At 46.2% G+C, this 15,571-nt stretch overlaps 1 protein-coding gene across 1 annotated transcript in view; it reads right to left on the reverse strand.

The window, feature by feature from the left end:
• The window catches only part of LOC119963845 (dedicator of cytokinesis protein 2-like), a 1,353,280-nt gene that overhangs the window by 164,761 nt on the left and 1,172,948 nt on the right, over positions 1-15,571 (reverse strand). The window contains 1 exon segment of the mRNA XM_038793193.1: positions 8,911-8,951. Coding sequence (XP_038649121.1) covers positions 8,911-8,951 — 41 coding nt within the window.

Raw genomic sequence — 15,571 nt, forward strand, 5'->3', positions numbered from 1 at the left:
CATCCACCAATTCCTTCTCTTTGGTGAATACTGTTGCAAAGTATTCATTTAGTACCTCGCCCATTTCCTCTGGCTCCACACATAGACTCCCTTGCCTATACTTCAGTGGGCCAACCCTTTCCCTGGCTACCCTCTTTCTTTTTATGTACGTGTAAAAAGCTTTGGGATTTTCCTTAACCCTATTTGCCAATAAGAAGTCTTACAACACCAGGTTAAAGTCCAACAGGTTTGTTTCAAACACGAGCTTTCGGAGCACGGCTCCTTCTTCAGGTGAATGGAAAGGCTTGTTCCAGACATTTCTGGAACAAGCCTTTCCATTCACCTGAAGAAGGAGCCGTGCTCCGAAAGCTCGTGTTTGAAACAAACCTGTTGGACTTTAACCTGGTGTTGTAAGACTTCTTACTGTGCTCACCCCAGTCCAACGCCGGCATCTCCACATCATGGCTATTTGCCAATGACATTTCGTGACCTCTTCTAGCCCTCCTGACTCCTTGCTTATGTTCCTTCCCATTTTCCTTATATTCCACACAGGCTTCGTCTGTTCCCAGCCTTCTAGCCCTGAAAAATGCCTCCTTTTTCTTTGACGAGGCCTACAATATCTCTCGTTATCCAAGGTTCCTGAAATTTGCCGTATTCATCCTTCTTCCTCACAGGAACGTGCCGGTCCTGAATTCCTTTCAACTGACACTTGAAAGCCTCTCACATGTCAGATGTTGATTTACCCTCAAACATCAGCCCCCAATCTAGGTTCTTCAGTTCCCGCCTAATATTGTTATAATTAGCCTTCCCCCAATTTAGCACATTCACCCTTGGACCACTCTTATCCTTGTCCACCAGCATGGTAAACCCCCAACATTGTGACTGCACCCTTCTTATTCCTGATCTCTACCCATATGGCCTCACTGCCCTCTGAGGTGTACAGCTGTGATATTCTCCCTAACCAGTAGCGCAACTCCGCCACCCCTTTTACATAACCTTCTATCCTGCCTGAAACATCTAAATCCTGGAACGTTTAGCTGCCAATCCTGTCCTTCCCTCAACCAGGTCTCTGTAATGGCAACAACATCATAGTTCCAAGTACTAATCCATGCTCTAAGTTCATCTATCTTACCCGTAATACTTCTTGCATTAAAACATATGCACTTCAGGCCACCAGACCCGCTGTGTTCAGCCACATGGGTGGCACAGTAACTCAGTGGTGAGCACTGCTGCCTCACGGATGGCATGGTGGCGCAAAGGTTAGCACTGCTGCCTCAGGGCACTAAGGAACCAGGTTCAATCCCGGCCCCGGGTCACTGTCCATGTGGAGTTTGCACATTCTCCCCGTGTCTGCATAGGTCTCACCCCCACAACCCAAAGATTTGCAGTAAGGTGGACTGGCCACGCTAAATTGCCCCTTCATTGGATTTTTTTTTAAGAAGTACTGTTGCCTCACAGTGCCAGGGACCCGGGTTTAATTCTGACCTGGGGTGTGCAGGTTAGGTGGATTAGCCATGCTAAATTGTCCCCGAGTGTCCAAAGTTTTGTAGATTATTTTAAGGGGTTATTGGGGTAGGGTGGGGGAGTGAGCCTGGGTGGGGTGCTCTTTCAGAGGGTCAGTGCTGACCTGATGCGCTGAATGGCCTCCTTCTGTGTTGTAGGAATTCTATGATTCTATGATTCATTGGAAACACGCGAAGAACTGTACAACAGTCCAGCAGGTAGCACGTAGATAGAGAATTGTTGAACTGGTGCGACGACAATAATCTCTCCCTCAATGTCAACAAAACGAAGGAGATTGTCATTGACTTCAGGAAGCGTAGTGGAGAACATGCCCCTGTCTACATCAATGGGAACGAAGTAGAAAGGGTTGAGAGTTTCCCGTTTTTAGGCGTCTGGATTACCAACAACCTGCCCTGGTCTCCCCATGCCGACAATATAGTTAAGAAAGCCCACCAACGACTCTACTTTCTCAGAATCAGTAAGGAAATTTGGTATGTCAGCCACGACTTTCACCAACTTTTACAGACGCACCATAGAAAGCATTCTTTCTGGTTGTATCACAGCTTGGTATGGAGCCTGCTCTGCCCAAGACTGCAGGGAACTACAAAAGGTCGTGAATGGAGCCCAGTCCCTCACGCAAACCAACCTCCCATCCATCGACTCTGTCTATAATTCCCGCTGCCTCAGAAAGGCAGCCAGGATAATTAAGGATCCCACACACCCCGGACATACTCTCTTCCACCTTCATCCGTCAGCAGAAGGATATAAAAGTTTGAGGTCACGTACCAACTAACTTCGGAACAGCTTCTTCCCTGCTGCCATCAGACTTAAAATGAAAAAAATGAAATGAAAATCGCTTATTGTCACGAGTAGGCTTCAATGAAGTTACTGTGAAAAGTCTCTAGTCGCCACATTCCGGCGCCTGTTCGGGAAGGCTGTTACGGGAATCGAACCGTGCTGCTGGCCTGCTTGGTCTGCTTTCAAAGCCAGCGATTTAGCCCTGTGCTAAACTTTTGAATGGACCTACCCCGTATTAAGTTATAAAAGCAAATCACTGCGGATGCTGGAATCAGAAACGAAAGAGAAAATGCTGGAAAATCTCAGCAGGTCTGGCAGCATCTGGGAGAGAGAAAAGAGCTAACGTTTCGAGTCCGATGACTCTTTGCCGTATTAAGTTGATCTTTTCTCTACATCCCAGTTATGACTGTAACATTACATTCTGCAGTCTCTCCTTCCATACCTATGTACGGTATGCGTTGTCTGTACAGCATGCAAGAAACAACACTTTTCACTGTATACTAATACATATGACAATAATAAATCAAATCAAATCAAAATCCTCCAGATGTCTCCTGTTGAAGAGGGGACTTCACCCCTTGCAGAGATTACCCACCATCAGTCCCAATTGGCCCCGTAAGCCAGGAGACCCTTACTCTCCTGTGTTGCCCTTAAAGGAACAATCACCTTTAGCACATTCATACAATCTTTCGTAACTAAATTAATCAGTCCTGAATTCTAATGAAACATTATGCATAGGAGTTGGACAATTATAAACCGAGTTTTTGAGGGGGTTTTCTGTTTCTTGTAGAGTGGTGTAATCCTCTAGTCCGAGATGCTTCCGCAGGATCAACATTAACAGGAAGCAGTAACAGGTAACTCTCCTGAGATAGGCAGTTCATCATTATTTGCTTCCACGGAGACATCAGTTATGTATATAACAGGCCGAGCAGGAACTTCAAAGAACAACAAAGAACAAAGAACAATAAAGCACAGGAACAGGCCTTTCCGCCTGTACCGGTCATGATACCAATCTTTGCCAAAACCCTCAGCACTTCCTTGTGCCGTATCCCTCTGTACCCATCCGATCCATGTGTTTGTCAAGATGCCTTTTGAACGCCGTTAATGTATATGCTTCTACAACCTCCCCTGGCAACGCGTTCCAGGCACATACCACCCTCTGCGTAAAAAACCTGCTTCGCACATCTCCTCTAAACATTGCCCCACGGCGCTTAAACTTATAGATCTCTATCAGGTCACTCCTCAACCTCAGTCTTTCTAATGAAAACAGTCTGAGCCTATTCAGCCTCTCCACATAGCTAACACCCTCCAGACCAGGCAACATCCTGGTAAACCTCTGCACCTTCTGCAAAGCCTCCACATCCTTCTGGTAGTGTGGCAACTAGAATTGTGCGCAATATTCCAAGTGTGACTTTACCAAGATTCTATACAACTGTAGCATGACTTGCCAGTTTTTATACTCAATGCCCCATCCAATGAAGGCAAGCATTCCATATGCTTTCTTGACTATCCTGTCCACATGTGTCGCCACCTTCAAAGATCTGTAGACCCGCACGCCTAGATCTCTCTATATTCCTAAGAGATGGCTCGGGAAATTGCAAATGCACTAGTGTTAATTTACCAAAATTCACTAGACTCTGGGGTGGTTCCAGTGGATTGGGAATTAGCAAAAGTGACACCACTGTTTAAAAAAAGAGGTAGGCAGAAAGCGGGTAATGATAGGCCAGTTATCTTAACTTCGGTAGGAGGGAAGATGCTGGAATCTATCATCAAAGAAGAAATAGCAAGGCATCTGGATGGAAATTGTCGCATTGGGCAGATGCAGCATGGGTTCATAAAGGGCAGGTCGTGCCTAACTAATTTAGTGGAATTGAGGACATTACCAGTGCGGTAGATAACAGGGCGCCAATGGGTGTGGTATGTCTGGATTTCCAGAAAGCTTTTGACAAGGTGCCACACAAAAGGTTGCTGCATAAAATAAAGATGCATGGCATTTAGGGTAAAGTAGTAGCATGGGTAGAGGATTGGATAATTAATAGAAAGGAAAGAGTGGGGATTAATGGGTATTTCTCTGGTTGGTAATCAGTAACTAATAGTGTCCCTCAGGGATCAGTGTTGGGCCCACAGATGTTCACAATTTACATAGATGATTTGGAATTAGGGACCAAGTGCAATGTGTCCACGTTTGCAGACAATGCTAAGATGAGTGGTAAAGCAAAATGCAGAGGATACTGGAAGTCTGCAGAGGGATTTGGATAGGTTACGTGAATGGGCTAGGGTCTGGCAGATGTATTTGCCATTTTAGTAGGAATAACAGCAAAAGGGATTATTATTTAAATCATAAAATATCAAAACATGCTGCTGTGCAGAGAGACCTGGGTGTGCTAGTGCATGAGTCGCAAAACGTTGGTTTGCAGGTGCAACAGATGATTAAGAAGGCAAATGGAGTTTTGTCCTTCATTGCTGGAGGGATGGAGTTTAAGACTAGGGAGGTTATGCTGCAATTGTATAAGGTGTTAAAGAGGCCACACTGGAGTAATGTGTTCAGTTTTTGTCTCCTTACCTGAGAAAGGACGTACTGGCACTGGAAGGTGTGCAGAGGAGATTCACTAGGTTAATCTCAGAGCTGAAGGGATTGGGTTAAGAGGAGAGGTTGAGTAGACTGGGACTGTACACGTTGGAATTTAGAAGGATGCGGGGTATCTTATAAAAACTTATAAACTTATAAAATTATGAAAGGAATAGATAGGATAGATGCGGGCAGGTTGTTTCCACTGGTGGGTGAAAATAGAACTAGGGGACATAGCCTCAAAATAAGGGGAAGTAGATTTAGGACTGAGCTTAGGAGGAACGTCTTCACCCAAAGGGTTGTGAATGTATGGAATTCCTTGCCCAGTGAAGCAGTTGAGGCTCCTTTATTAAATGTTTTTTAGATAAAGATAGATAGTTTTTTTAAGAATAAAGGGATTAAGGGTTATAGTGTTTGGGCCGGAAAGTGGAGCTGAGTCCACAAAAGATCAGCCATGATCTCATTGAATGGCGGAGCAGGCTCGAGGTACTAGATGGACTACTCCTGCTCCTAGTTCGTATGTTCTCATGTACTTATGTTCTTATGAGGCACTTTGTCAAAGGCTTTACAGAAGTCCATGTAAACAACATCCACCGCCCTCCACTCATCAATCATCTTTGTCACCTCCTCAAAAAACTCAATCAAGTTAGTGAGGCATCACCTCCCCTTCACAAAACCATGCTGTCTATCGCTTATGAGTCCATTTGTTCCCAAATGGGTATAAATCCTGTCACTGAGAATTCTCTCCAAAGATTTACATACTACTGTCATGTGAGAGTACCTTTAAGAAATGGGTGTTTATTATTGATTAGCTGTACTGGGTGTACCTTTAAGAAATGGGTGTTTATTGGAGAGCTGCAGTCATGTCAGAGTGTGGAACCCGGCTGTCTGTCAGCTTTTAGTTTCACTTTGAGGAAAGCTTGGGTGTGTCTGTGTATTTTTTGTTTTGTTTCAGTGCTGGAGCTGCAGTCAGCCACAGAATGTTATTCTCTCTGCCATGTAAAGACTGTCTCTCGATCATTTGGTGAATTCAGAGTTATAACTGTTCTCAGTAGTGAATTTAAACCTGAAGTGTTTCTGTTAAAAGGTACCTCCTCCTTTTCAATGTTGACATGATCCAGACTATCCACACACCCTACCCAAGAATCATCGTCCACAAAGTTCCTTTCTTTAGTGAACACTGATGCAAATTACTCATTTAGTACCTCGTCCATTTCCTCTGGCTGAACACATAGATTCCACCCCCCCCCCGTCCTTAAGTGGTCCAATCCTGTCTCTGGCCAGTACTTGTAGTTTCGGAAACATTTTCTGGTGGAAAACGCTGACTGCTGGAGTGTCTCTCTACTCCTCAAACGATCCACGTGTTTATGAACAATCCATCCCTCCACATCCACTTGGTACGACAGGGGCCCTGTCTCAGGGGCAATAATTCCGGGATCCAACTTGATCCACTACCGAAGTATCATATTATGACACCATGTCATATTGTGCACTTAATATCATTTTTTAAAATAATGCATGCAGTCACATGGACCAGGCATAATGGCACCTGGAGGGGTCTCCTAGGCCATTGGAGACCCCCGGGTTGTCGGGTACAGGGCAGAATGGCATCCTGGCATTCCTCCTGCACCTGGGTACTGTCAGCCTGGCACTGCAATGGGGCTTGGGTGCCTTTGCCAGCGTGCCAGGGTCATTGCCAGGGTTCCAGGTTGGCAGTGGTAGGGTGCCCAAATGCCGGGTTGACACTTCTGAGGGTCAGGCCTGGGGTCCTTGCCATGTAGTTGGGGGGGGGGGGGGGGGGTTCTCCAAGGCCAACTATTTGGGGGAGTTCTTCTCTTCTTCAAACTCTCATTCTCCCAATTCAATTTTTCACTGGACTTATTCTTATTTTTTAGATTTTTTTTGTCCATGGAGTTCAGATTATTCTCCATTGTCTCATTCATGTCTTCTTCTTAACTCCATTTTGCTAATTGTTGAAACTTCTTTATTCTCTAAGTTTGCTGTCATTCATCTCATCTTGTTTTAATATCTTCTCTAGAGCTTTAATTGTTTTTGCTGATTCTTCTTTTTATTCAACAGCTCCTAGTTTCTTTTGTCCTTACTGGACATACACATTTCACAAATGGAACCTTCATTTCTGCTTGTCTTAACTTCAGTCAAACCCTTTTGGCTTCACTATTGGCCGGGTCTGACTCAGATGAAGTGTTGTTTTGTTTCCATTCTGCGATTCTCCAATTGTCCTTCATTTGGTCATTTAGTGTCTTTCATTGCCCTTTTCTGGGTCTTTCAGTGTCCTCCTTCTGGGGTCTTCTATTGCCTCCTCTGAGGTCTCATTGCCTCCTCTGAGGTCTCACTGCCTCTTCCTTATTTCTACTGTGACTGGCATGTGGCACTGGTAATAATCCTGAGGTCACTACTTTTAAGATCCTACTTTTCAACTTACTTTCTATCTCCCCATATTCTGCTTTTGGGATCACATCCCTTTTTTTTTACCTATGTCATTTGTACCAGTGTGTACCACAACCACTGGTTGCTCCCCCTCCCCCTCCAGAATGCCCCCTTCTCTCCACAATCCTCCACATTCTTCCTTTTCAGATAATAATCCAATGTCCTATTGAATGCCTCGATCATAGTTTGTGGCACCATTCCTGATAACGATTACTTTAATGCCGGATGTTTTATTAAAAGAACTGAATTCTTCAATTAATTGAATTCAAATTACACCAATTGTCAGGGTGGGATTTGAACCTATGTCATCAGGGTGTTAGCCTGGGCCTCTGCATGACTAGTTCAGCACAACACCATTCTGCTCCCTGTAATGGATATAGAAGCACTGGAGAAAATGTGAGAATATGAGCATGCAAGACTCTCAGAAAGAACAAGACCATCAAGCGTATCCTTCGCACACTATGATAGCCAGAGCAGCATGGTTAAACAGTTCTTCCCTGGCCACCCAATATCCTGCCCAAACCTCTCTCTTATACCCCCACAACCACGTGATCTATACAGCAGGGTAGCACACTGCTGCCTCACAGCGGCAGAAACCTGGGTTCAATTCCGGCCTTTGTTGACTATGTGTGAGGAGTTTGCACTTTCTCCCCGTGTCTGCGTGGGTTTCCTCCAGGTGCTCCCACAGTCCATGGATATGCAAGTTCGTTGGATTGGCCATGCTAAATTGCCCTTTAGTGTCCAAAGATGTGCAGGTTAAGTGGGGTTATGGGGTTACGGGGATAGAGCGGGGCAGTCTCTTTCAGAGGGTCGGAGCATATTAAACGTGCTGAATGGCCTTCTTCTGCACTGTATGAAGTCCATGTTCTATCTTTCAGAACTTATGGGGATAACTCCAGAACAGAGATGGTGTATCCATCAGCAAAGAGTGAGCAGGTTAGGGATTCTTTTCCTTATAAATGACAAAGTCCAGAGGTCTAAATAGAGACCCTTAAATGCGCGAAAGGTTCAATATGTCACAATCAGTTTCCACATTTTGGGCAAGAAAAACACAGAGCCAGAAAGATAAGACAGTCTCTAATAAATTCAAGAAGGAATGGTAGGAGAAACCTTATTACCTCAATAGTGGTGAGAATGTGTTCCTCACTACCACGTGGTGTGGTTGAGATGAATTGCACATTTAGGGAGAAGCTAGGTAAGGACTTGAGGGGGGGTGGAGTAGAAGGGTGTTAATAGAGTGAGATGAAATATTTGAGAAGAAGGTCGATTGGAGCATAAATACCAGCATAGATAAATGGGCCAAATGGCCTGTTTCTGCACTGTAAAATCAATATAATTGGATGTAATTCTATGTAATTAGAAGTAATTTGATGTAATTCTGTGTAATTACACGCGACACCTATGCACATGATATGTGCTAACGTTGCGTGCAGCATCCAAAAGCTTTGGGGAATCCTGTGCTTGTAAAAGATGCAAGATTGGAGCGGAGTCATAGCGCATACTCTCAAAGTAGGGTGTGAGGACTGCAAGAGTTTGTAGCCCACTCGTACCGATGAGGATTTGTCAAAGCGAAAGGTCTCGATAGATTGTAGATCAGTGCACTGCACACTCACCGTATGTACATTTCCTCTCGGTCGATATCTTTGTAGAAATTCTGCAGAGGGGAAAAGCAAACAAAAATGAGCCATTTAAAACGAATACAAGTCAGCCAGGCTGCCCCTTTCCTCAGTGGCCAATTAAACAAGCCAGTCATTCAACATCGGGGCCTTGTGGCTCAGTATTTCAGAGGCCACAGGTCAGCGATTGTACCCCCGTTCCACAAGAAAGCAAATGTCTGGACAAGGCCCGAGCACAAAATCTTAGTTAATATTCCAATCGAGTACTACACTGCCTGAGCTGCTGCCTTTTCAGGTGAGAGAGGCCCCATCCGCCTTCTCAGGTGGATGGAAAAGATCCCAGGGCCACAGTTCCGAAAAATAGCAGGAAATTGTTCTCCGGCGTCCCGGTCAAACTTTATCCCTCCACCGAGATCATTTAAAAACAGATTGTCAGGCGAGTTATCCTGTTGCTTTGTGGGCAGATTGGAAAGAGGAGTTGAGACCACACTCAGGTCAGCCGTGATCTTATCAAACAGCAGAGCAGGCTCAAGGGGCCGAATGGCCTCCTCCTGCTCCTGGACGTCAGCGGTTGAGTCGCCCGGGCAGCCGTTTTAACTGCCTGGTTTCCGTGGGACCAGGCAGCAAACCAGGAGGTTAAAATCTCTCACCCCCCCCCACCCCCTCCCCCCCCCCCCCCCCCACCCCCTCCCCCCCCCACACACCGCGTTCTTCGCCAAGGCCTGGAACCTAAGCAGAGTCCCATTTAATAGTGTGGTATTTCTTGGTGCTCCTGTTTTATTTCTGTTAAATCAGCCCCACAGTCTCGGCGGCCTATCATTTTAGATTGAAAGGACGAAACATTTCTTCACTCAAAAGGCGCGTACAGATTTGGAATTCTCTCGGGACATGGATTCTCCATTTCTGAATATATTTAAGGCTGGGATAGACAGATTTCAGAGGGAATGTTGGTATATGGGGATGAAGCGGTGATGCACAATCAATTACACAAAGACGAGAGTTGGATACAATTGAGGCTTTATTACACAGAGATGTGTGGCCTCCTACAGCAGCTGGCGAAGTGGCTGCTGTACTGGGAGCACACATATTTATACTCCGCCTACTGGGCGGAGCCAGCAGGCAGGGAACTACCCCCGTACCTGTAGTACAGGGCCTTACCACAAAACACCTACACCGACATCCTCTATATACAATATATACATCAGTGGTGACTACCACAAGTGGGAAAGTAGAGTTGAAGCAACGGTCATTTTGAATGCTGGAGCAGCCTTGAGGGGCCTCACGGCCTACTCCTGCTCCTTTTTCTCATCCTTGTTTGTACATTTGGTCCCTCAAGTCTTCTCCGCCACCAAGACTGATCTGACTGTGGCCTTAATGGCACTTTCCTGCCTGCCCCTGTGCCTATCGAAAATGGCCGCTCGCAAAGGATAATGGGAATTGTGGTCAAGTTGGGACACAGACAGTATACAGCCCTGTGCATTGTGCAAGGGAAACCCAGACCAAACTGAAACTTGTACCTGTCAAAGATCAATCACCAATTTCCCCAGGACAATAGAACAGTAGCAGACTCACCGGTGCCTCTTCCCCTTATTTGGAAAGGCATACGTACTTGGGATAATGTTAACTAGGACCCGCCCAGCCATCGAGGTACCCGCCCCGAATTGGCCAGAATCGATTAGGGTGATCGAGACCCTATCGATCCATTGGATCCTGAGTTAGCACCGCCCAAAAGGGCGTGAAAGAGGAGAAGGATAAGAGTCACTGTGCAACTAGGGATCGGTCTCTTTTGGGACCGGCCTGTGCCCACACCAAGCCTTATCTATCCGCACAGAGCCGGTCATCCAGAAGTTAAGTAAAGGTCATCTTAGTAGGTAGGTATAGTTTAATGCGTAGCCGTGTGTATCACTGAACATAGAGATAAGTCTTGTGTTTAATAATAAAGTGTTTTTTTGAATTAACATACTGGTTGTGTTGTCATTTGGTCAATATAAGAAACATACTCGCAGTTTGTGGTTATTATTAGATGCACGCCCCATAACCCTTGATTCCCTTACTGATAGAAAAATCTGTCTATCTCAGCCTTGAATATACTTAATGAACCAGACTCTACTCCTCAATGGGGGGAAAAATTTCAAAGCTGAACTGAGAGAAGAAATCCCTCCTCATCTCTGTCTGAAATGTGAGACCCCTTATTTTAGGCTGTGCCCCCCAGTTTTAGATTCCTCTCCGAAACATGATCTCACCATCGACTCCATCAAGCCCCCTCAGAATCTACTCTGTTTCAAAATGATTCCCTCGCATTCTTCTGAATTCCTATGGGTCTGGGCTTAAATTATTCATCCTTCCCTCATAAGGCAACCCCTTCATCCCAGGGACCAACCTTGGTGAAAATTCTTTGAATTGTCTCCAGTATATAAGCAGAGATATGAAAAGACTGAGGGTAGATTTTCCAGCCCTTCCACAGCGTGATTTCCAGTGATGGAGGCAGCTCGCCATTCACCTCTGGCAGGATCTTCCAGTCCCACCAGAGCCTACGCCATTTTGCATGGCTCGCCCACTGCGCTACCGGGGAGCCCTCTGCAGGAGGTCCCCTTCGGTGGGACTGTAAGGTTCTTCAGCAGGAATGGCTGGAAAACCTTGCCCTTACTCTTCTCCCACATCCTCAATGCTGATATCATAAAATGTACAGTGCAGAGGAAGACAATTCGGCCCATTAGGTCTGCACCGGCACTTGGAAAGAGCACCCTACCCAAGCACGCACCTCCACCCTATTCCCGTAACCCCACCTACCCTTTTTGGACACTGAGGACAATTTAGCATGGCCAATCCACTTAACCTGCATATCTTTAGACTGGGGGAGGAAACCGGAGCACCCGACGGAAACCCACGCAGACACGGGGAGAACGTGCAGACTCTGCACAGACAATGACCCAAGCCGGGAATCGAACCTGGGACCCTGGAGCTGTGAAGCAACAGTGCTACCCACTACGCTACCGTGCCGCCCTTTTTGTTATGTTTTAGATGGAGATGCGGCTCTTCAAAATTTAGTCCTTTAATTAACAAATTTCTTTCAAAGCTTTTGAAAACTTACATGGCTCTTTTTAATGCATCACATTGGTCTCTGAAGATCCATCCTTGTTTGGTGCTAATGATACATTAAATAAAATGTCTGGTAATGGGCACACGAGACTGAAGGCAACAGAAGAGCTGACGGCTTCAAACTCTCCTTTGATTCTCCAGTTTTCAAATGCACACTGATTCGCTTTTCTTTTGAAGTATAAAACACACTTGTACACCAAGATTTATTGCCCAGCTTCCAGCTTATACCTTCAGCAAGCTTATCAAAAGTTCAATGCATTGAAATGAAAAAAATGAAATGAAAACCGCTTATTGTCATGAGTAGGCTTCAATTAAGTTACTGTGAAAAGCCCCTAGTCGCTACATTCCAACGCCTGTCCGGGAAGGCTGTTACGGGAATCGAACCGTGCTGCTGGCCTGCTTGGTCTGCTTTAAAAGCCAGTGATTTAGCCCAGTGAACTAAACCAGCCCCTAAATGAAAATGGCTTATTGTCACGAGTAGGCTTCAATGAAGTTACTGTGAAAAGCCCCTAGTCGCCACATTCCGGCACCTATCGGGGGAGGCTGGTACGGGAATCGAACCGTGCTGCTGGCCTGCTTGGTCTGCTTTAAAAGCCTGCAATTTAGCCCAGTGAGTTAAACCAGCATTGCTGAGTATGAAGGACTGTGCAAAGCACTCCGAAGAGCCAGCAAAACCATACTTAATAAAGAAAGAGAGCAATTTCCTATCGACACACAGCAAATAAAAAGAAAATAGATTTCAAATTATTTTAAGGAATTTGTTTTCGGAGTCAGCCATAGCTCAATGGGTACTGATTTCATTTCTGAGTTGGAAGGTGGTGCGTCCACACCCAGCTCCAGCACATAATCCAGCCAGATACTCCCAATGCAGCGTTGAGAAAGTTCCACACTTTTCGGAGGTGCTGTCTTCTGGATCAGATGTTAATCTGAGGGCCCGCCTTTTTGTATTCATTTACGGGATGTGCGCTTCGCTGACATGGCCAGCGTTTATTGCCCATCCCTAATAGCCCTTCAGAAGTTGGTGGTGAGCTGCTTTCTTGAATCGCTGCAGTCCCTGAGAAATAGGTACACCCACAGTGCCGTTAGGGAATGGGTTCCAGGATTATGACCCAATGACAGTGAAGGAATGGCGATATATTTCCAAGTCAGGATGGCGACTGACTTGGAGGGAAACCTCCAGGTAGTGGGGTTTCCAGGTATCTGCTGTTCTTGTCCCTCTAGATGGTAGTGTTCGCGGGTTTGGAAGGTGCTGCCTGAGGATCTTTGGCAAGTTACTACAATGCATCTTGTAGATAGTACACATGGCTGGCACTGTTCATCGGTGATGGAGGGATTGAATGTTTGTAGAATGTGTGTAGCAATCAAGCAGGCTGCTTTGTCCTGGATGGTGTCGAACTTCTTGCGTGTTCTTGGAGTTGCACTCATCCAGGCAAGTGGAGAATATTCCATCACACTTCTGACTTGTGCCTTGTAGATGGTGGATATGCTTTGGGGAGAGGGGGGGGGGGGGATCAGGAGATGAGTTACTCACTGTAGGATTCCTAGTCTCTGATCTGTTCTGGTAGCTGCAGTATTAATATGGCTAGTCTACCTCAATTTCTGATCAATGGTAATCCCAGGATGTTGATTGTGGGGGATTCAGCAATGGTAATGTCACTGAATGCCAAGGTTAGAACTTCTTTTTTAGGAGATGGCCATTGCCTGGCACTTGCCACTTTTCAACCCAAGCCTGGGTATTGTCCAGGTCTTGCTACATTTGGAAATGGACTTCATTATCTGAGGGATGGCAATGAAGGCCATAAGGTGGTTGTAAAAGATCCCCTGAGACTATTTCAAAGAAATGGCAATTTCAAAGTGAGGTATGGTGGCGCAGTTTTGCGTCACAACACCAGGGACTCAGGTTCGATTCCAACCTTGACTGATTATCCTTTTCCCCGTGTCTGCGTGGGTTTCCTCTGGCTGCTCTGGTTTCCTCCCACAGTCCAAAGATGTGCAGGTTAGTTGGATTGGCCATACTAAATTGCCCCTCAGTGTCCAAAAGTTAATTGGGGCTGCAGGGTTTAGGGGATAGGGTGGGGAGTGGGCTGGGGCAGGGTGTTGTTTCAGTGGGTCGGTGCAGGTTCAATGGGCTGAATGGGCACTGTTGGTATTCAATGATTCCATGAAATACAGTGGAGCTCTCCACCATGTACTGATCAATATTTATCTCTCAACTATCATCATGAATCATAGAATCATAGAATTTACAGTGCAGAAGGAGGCCATTCAGCTCATCGAGTCTGCACCGGCTCTTGGAAAGAGCACCCTTCCCAAGGTCAACAACTCCACCCTATCCCCATAACCCCATAACCCAGTAACCCCACCCAACACTAAGGGCAATTTTGGACTCTAAGGGCAATTTATCATGGCCAATCCACCTAACCTGCACATCTTTGGACTGTGGGAGGAAACCGGAGCACCCGGAGGAAACCCACGCACACACGGGGAGGATGTGCAGACGCCGCACAGACAGTGACCCAAGCCGGAATCGAACCTGGGACCCTGGAGCTGTGAAGCGATTGTGCTATCCACAATGCTACCGTGCTGCCCAGAATCTGAAAAGTCAGATTATATGGTGATTACCATATGGGAATTGATATTTTATATTGGAACAGTGACCATACTTCAAAAATACTTGATAAAGCATTTTGGAAATCCTGAGAGATATGCACTGCATAACCGCAAATCTTTCTATTCTTTTCTTTTTTGCTTGGGTTTCAGACATGACACATCGGACTATCAAGGTTTTGAAAGGCACACCTTTTGGTCATTAACATCCAGTATTCAGTGGATCATTAAACTAGGCAACACATCAGGACGATGCCCTCTGATACCTTCCCAATGATATGACTACGGTCAGTTGTATCTAAGTCTAATTACCGTCATGTGGAAGCAGCATCAGTGCTAGCCATTTAGCAGTCTCCGAATTGACAAATCTGCATTCAGGCAAGAGTCAGATTGTAGGACGGTGCCAAGGTTAAACAGGAGGCAGAAACTTAGGTGGTGCCAAAATTGAACGGTGTTGCACGAGGTTGTCCCAGATAGGAGATTGAGGAGAACTAAGAACTGATGAGGGGGGAATAAAGAAGTGCCTGGCATGAAGGAGGACTTGAACTTCTTTAAGGGGGCTTGACAAGGTAGATGCTGAGAGGATATTTCCTTTCATGGGGCAATCGAGAACAAGGGGACAGTTTCAAAATATTGCCGGGCGGGATTCTCCAATAATAGGGCTCTGCCCCCACGCCACCGTCAAAATGCGGCGTTTCACTCAGGACTTTCCTTAATAAAGTTCTGAGTGATTCTCCAATTTGCAGAGGGCTAGTAGGGCCCCGGTGTACTTCTTGCAGCTCTGGCCCTGTGCGACATGGCGGACTCAGCCCGCAGAGTGTCACCAGGAATGTAGGTCCTCCCACCGCGGATCAGTGCTGCCCGATCGCAAACCTGGCCGTCAGTGAGGCACCCACCCCCCGGTGAAGGATCCCCCCCCCCCCCCCCCCCCCCCCCCAACCAGGGCGGCTGT

This window comes from Scyliorhinus canicula, chromosome 3, assembly GCF_902713615.1.
Source record: "Scyliorhinus canicula chromosome 3, sScyCan1.1, whole genome shotgun sequence".
In the NCBI taxonomy this organism is placed as follows: Eukaryota; Metazoa; Chordata; class Chondrichthyes; order Carcharhiniformes; family Scyliorhinidae; genus Scyliorhinus; species Scyliorhinus canicula.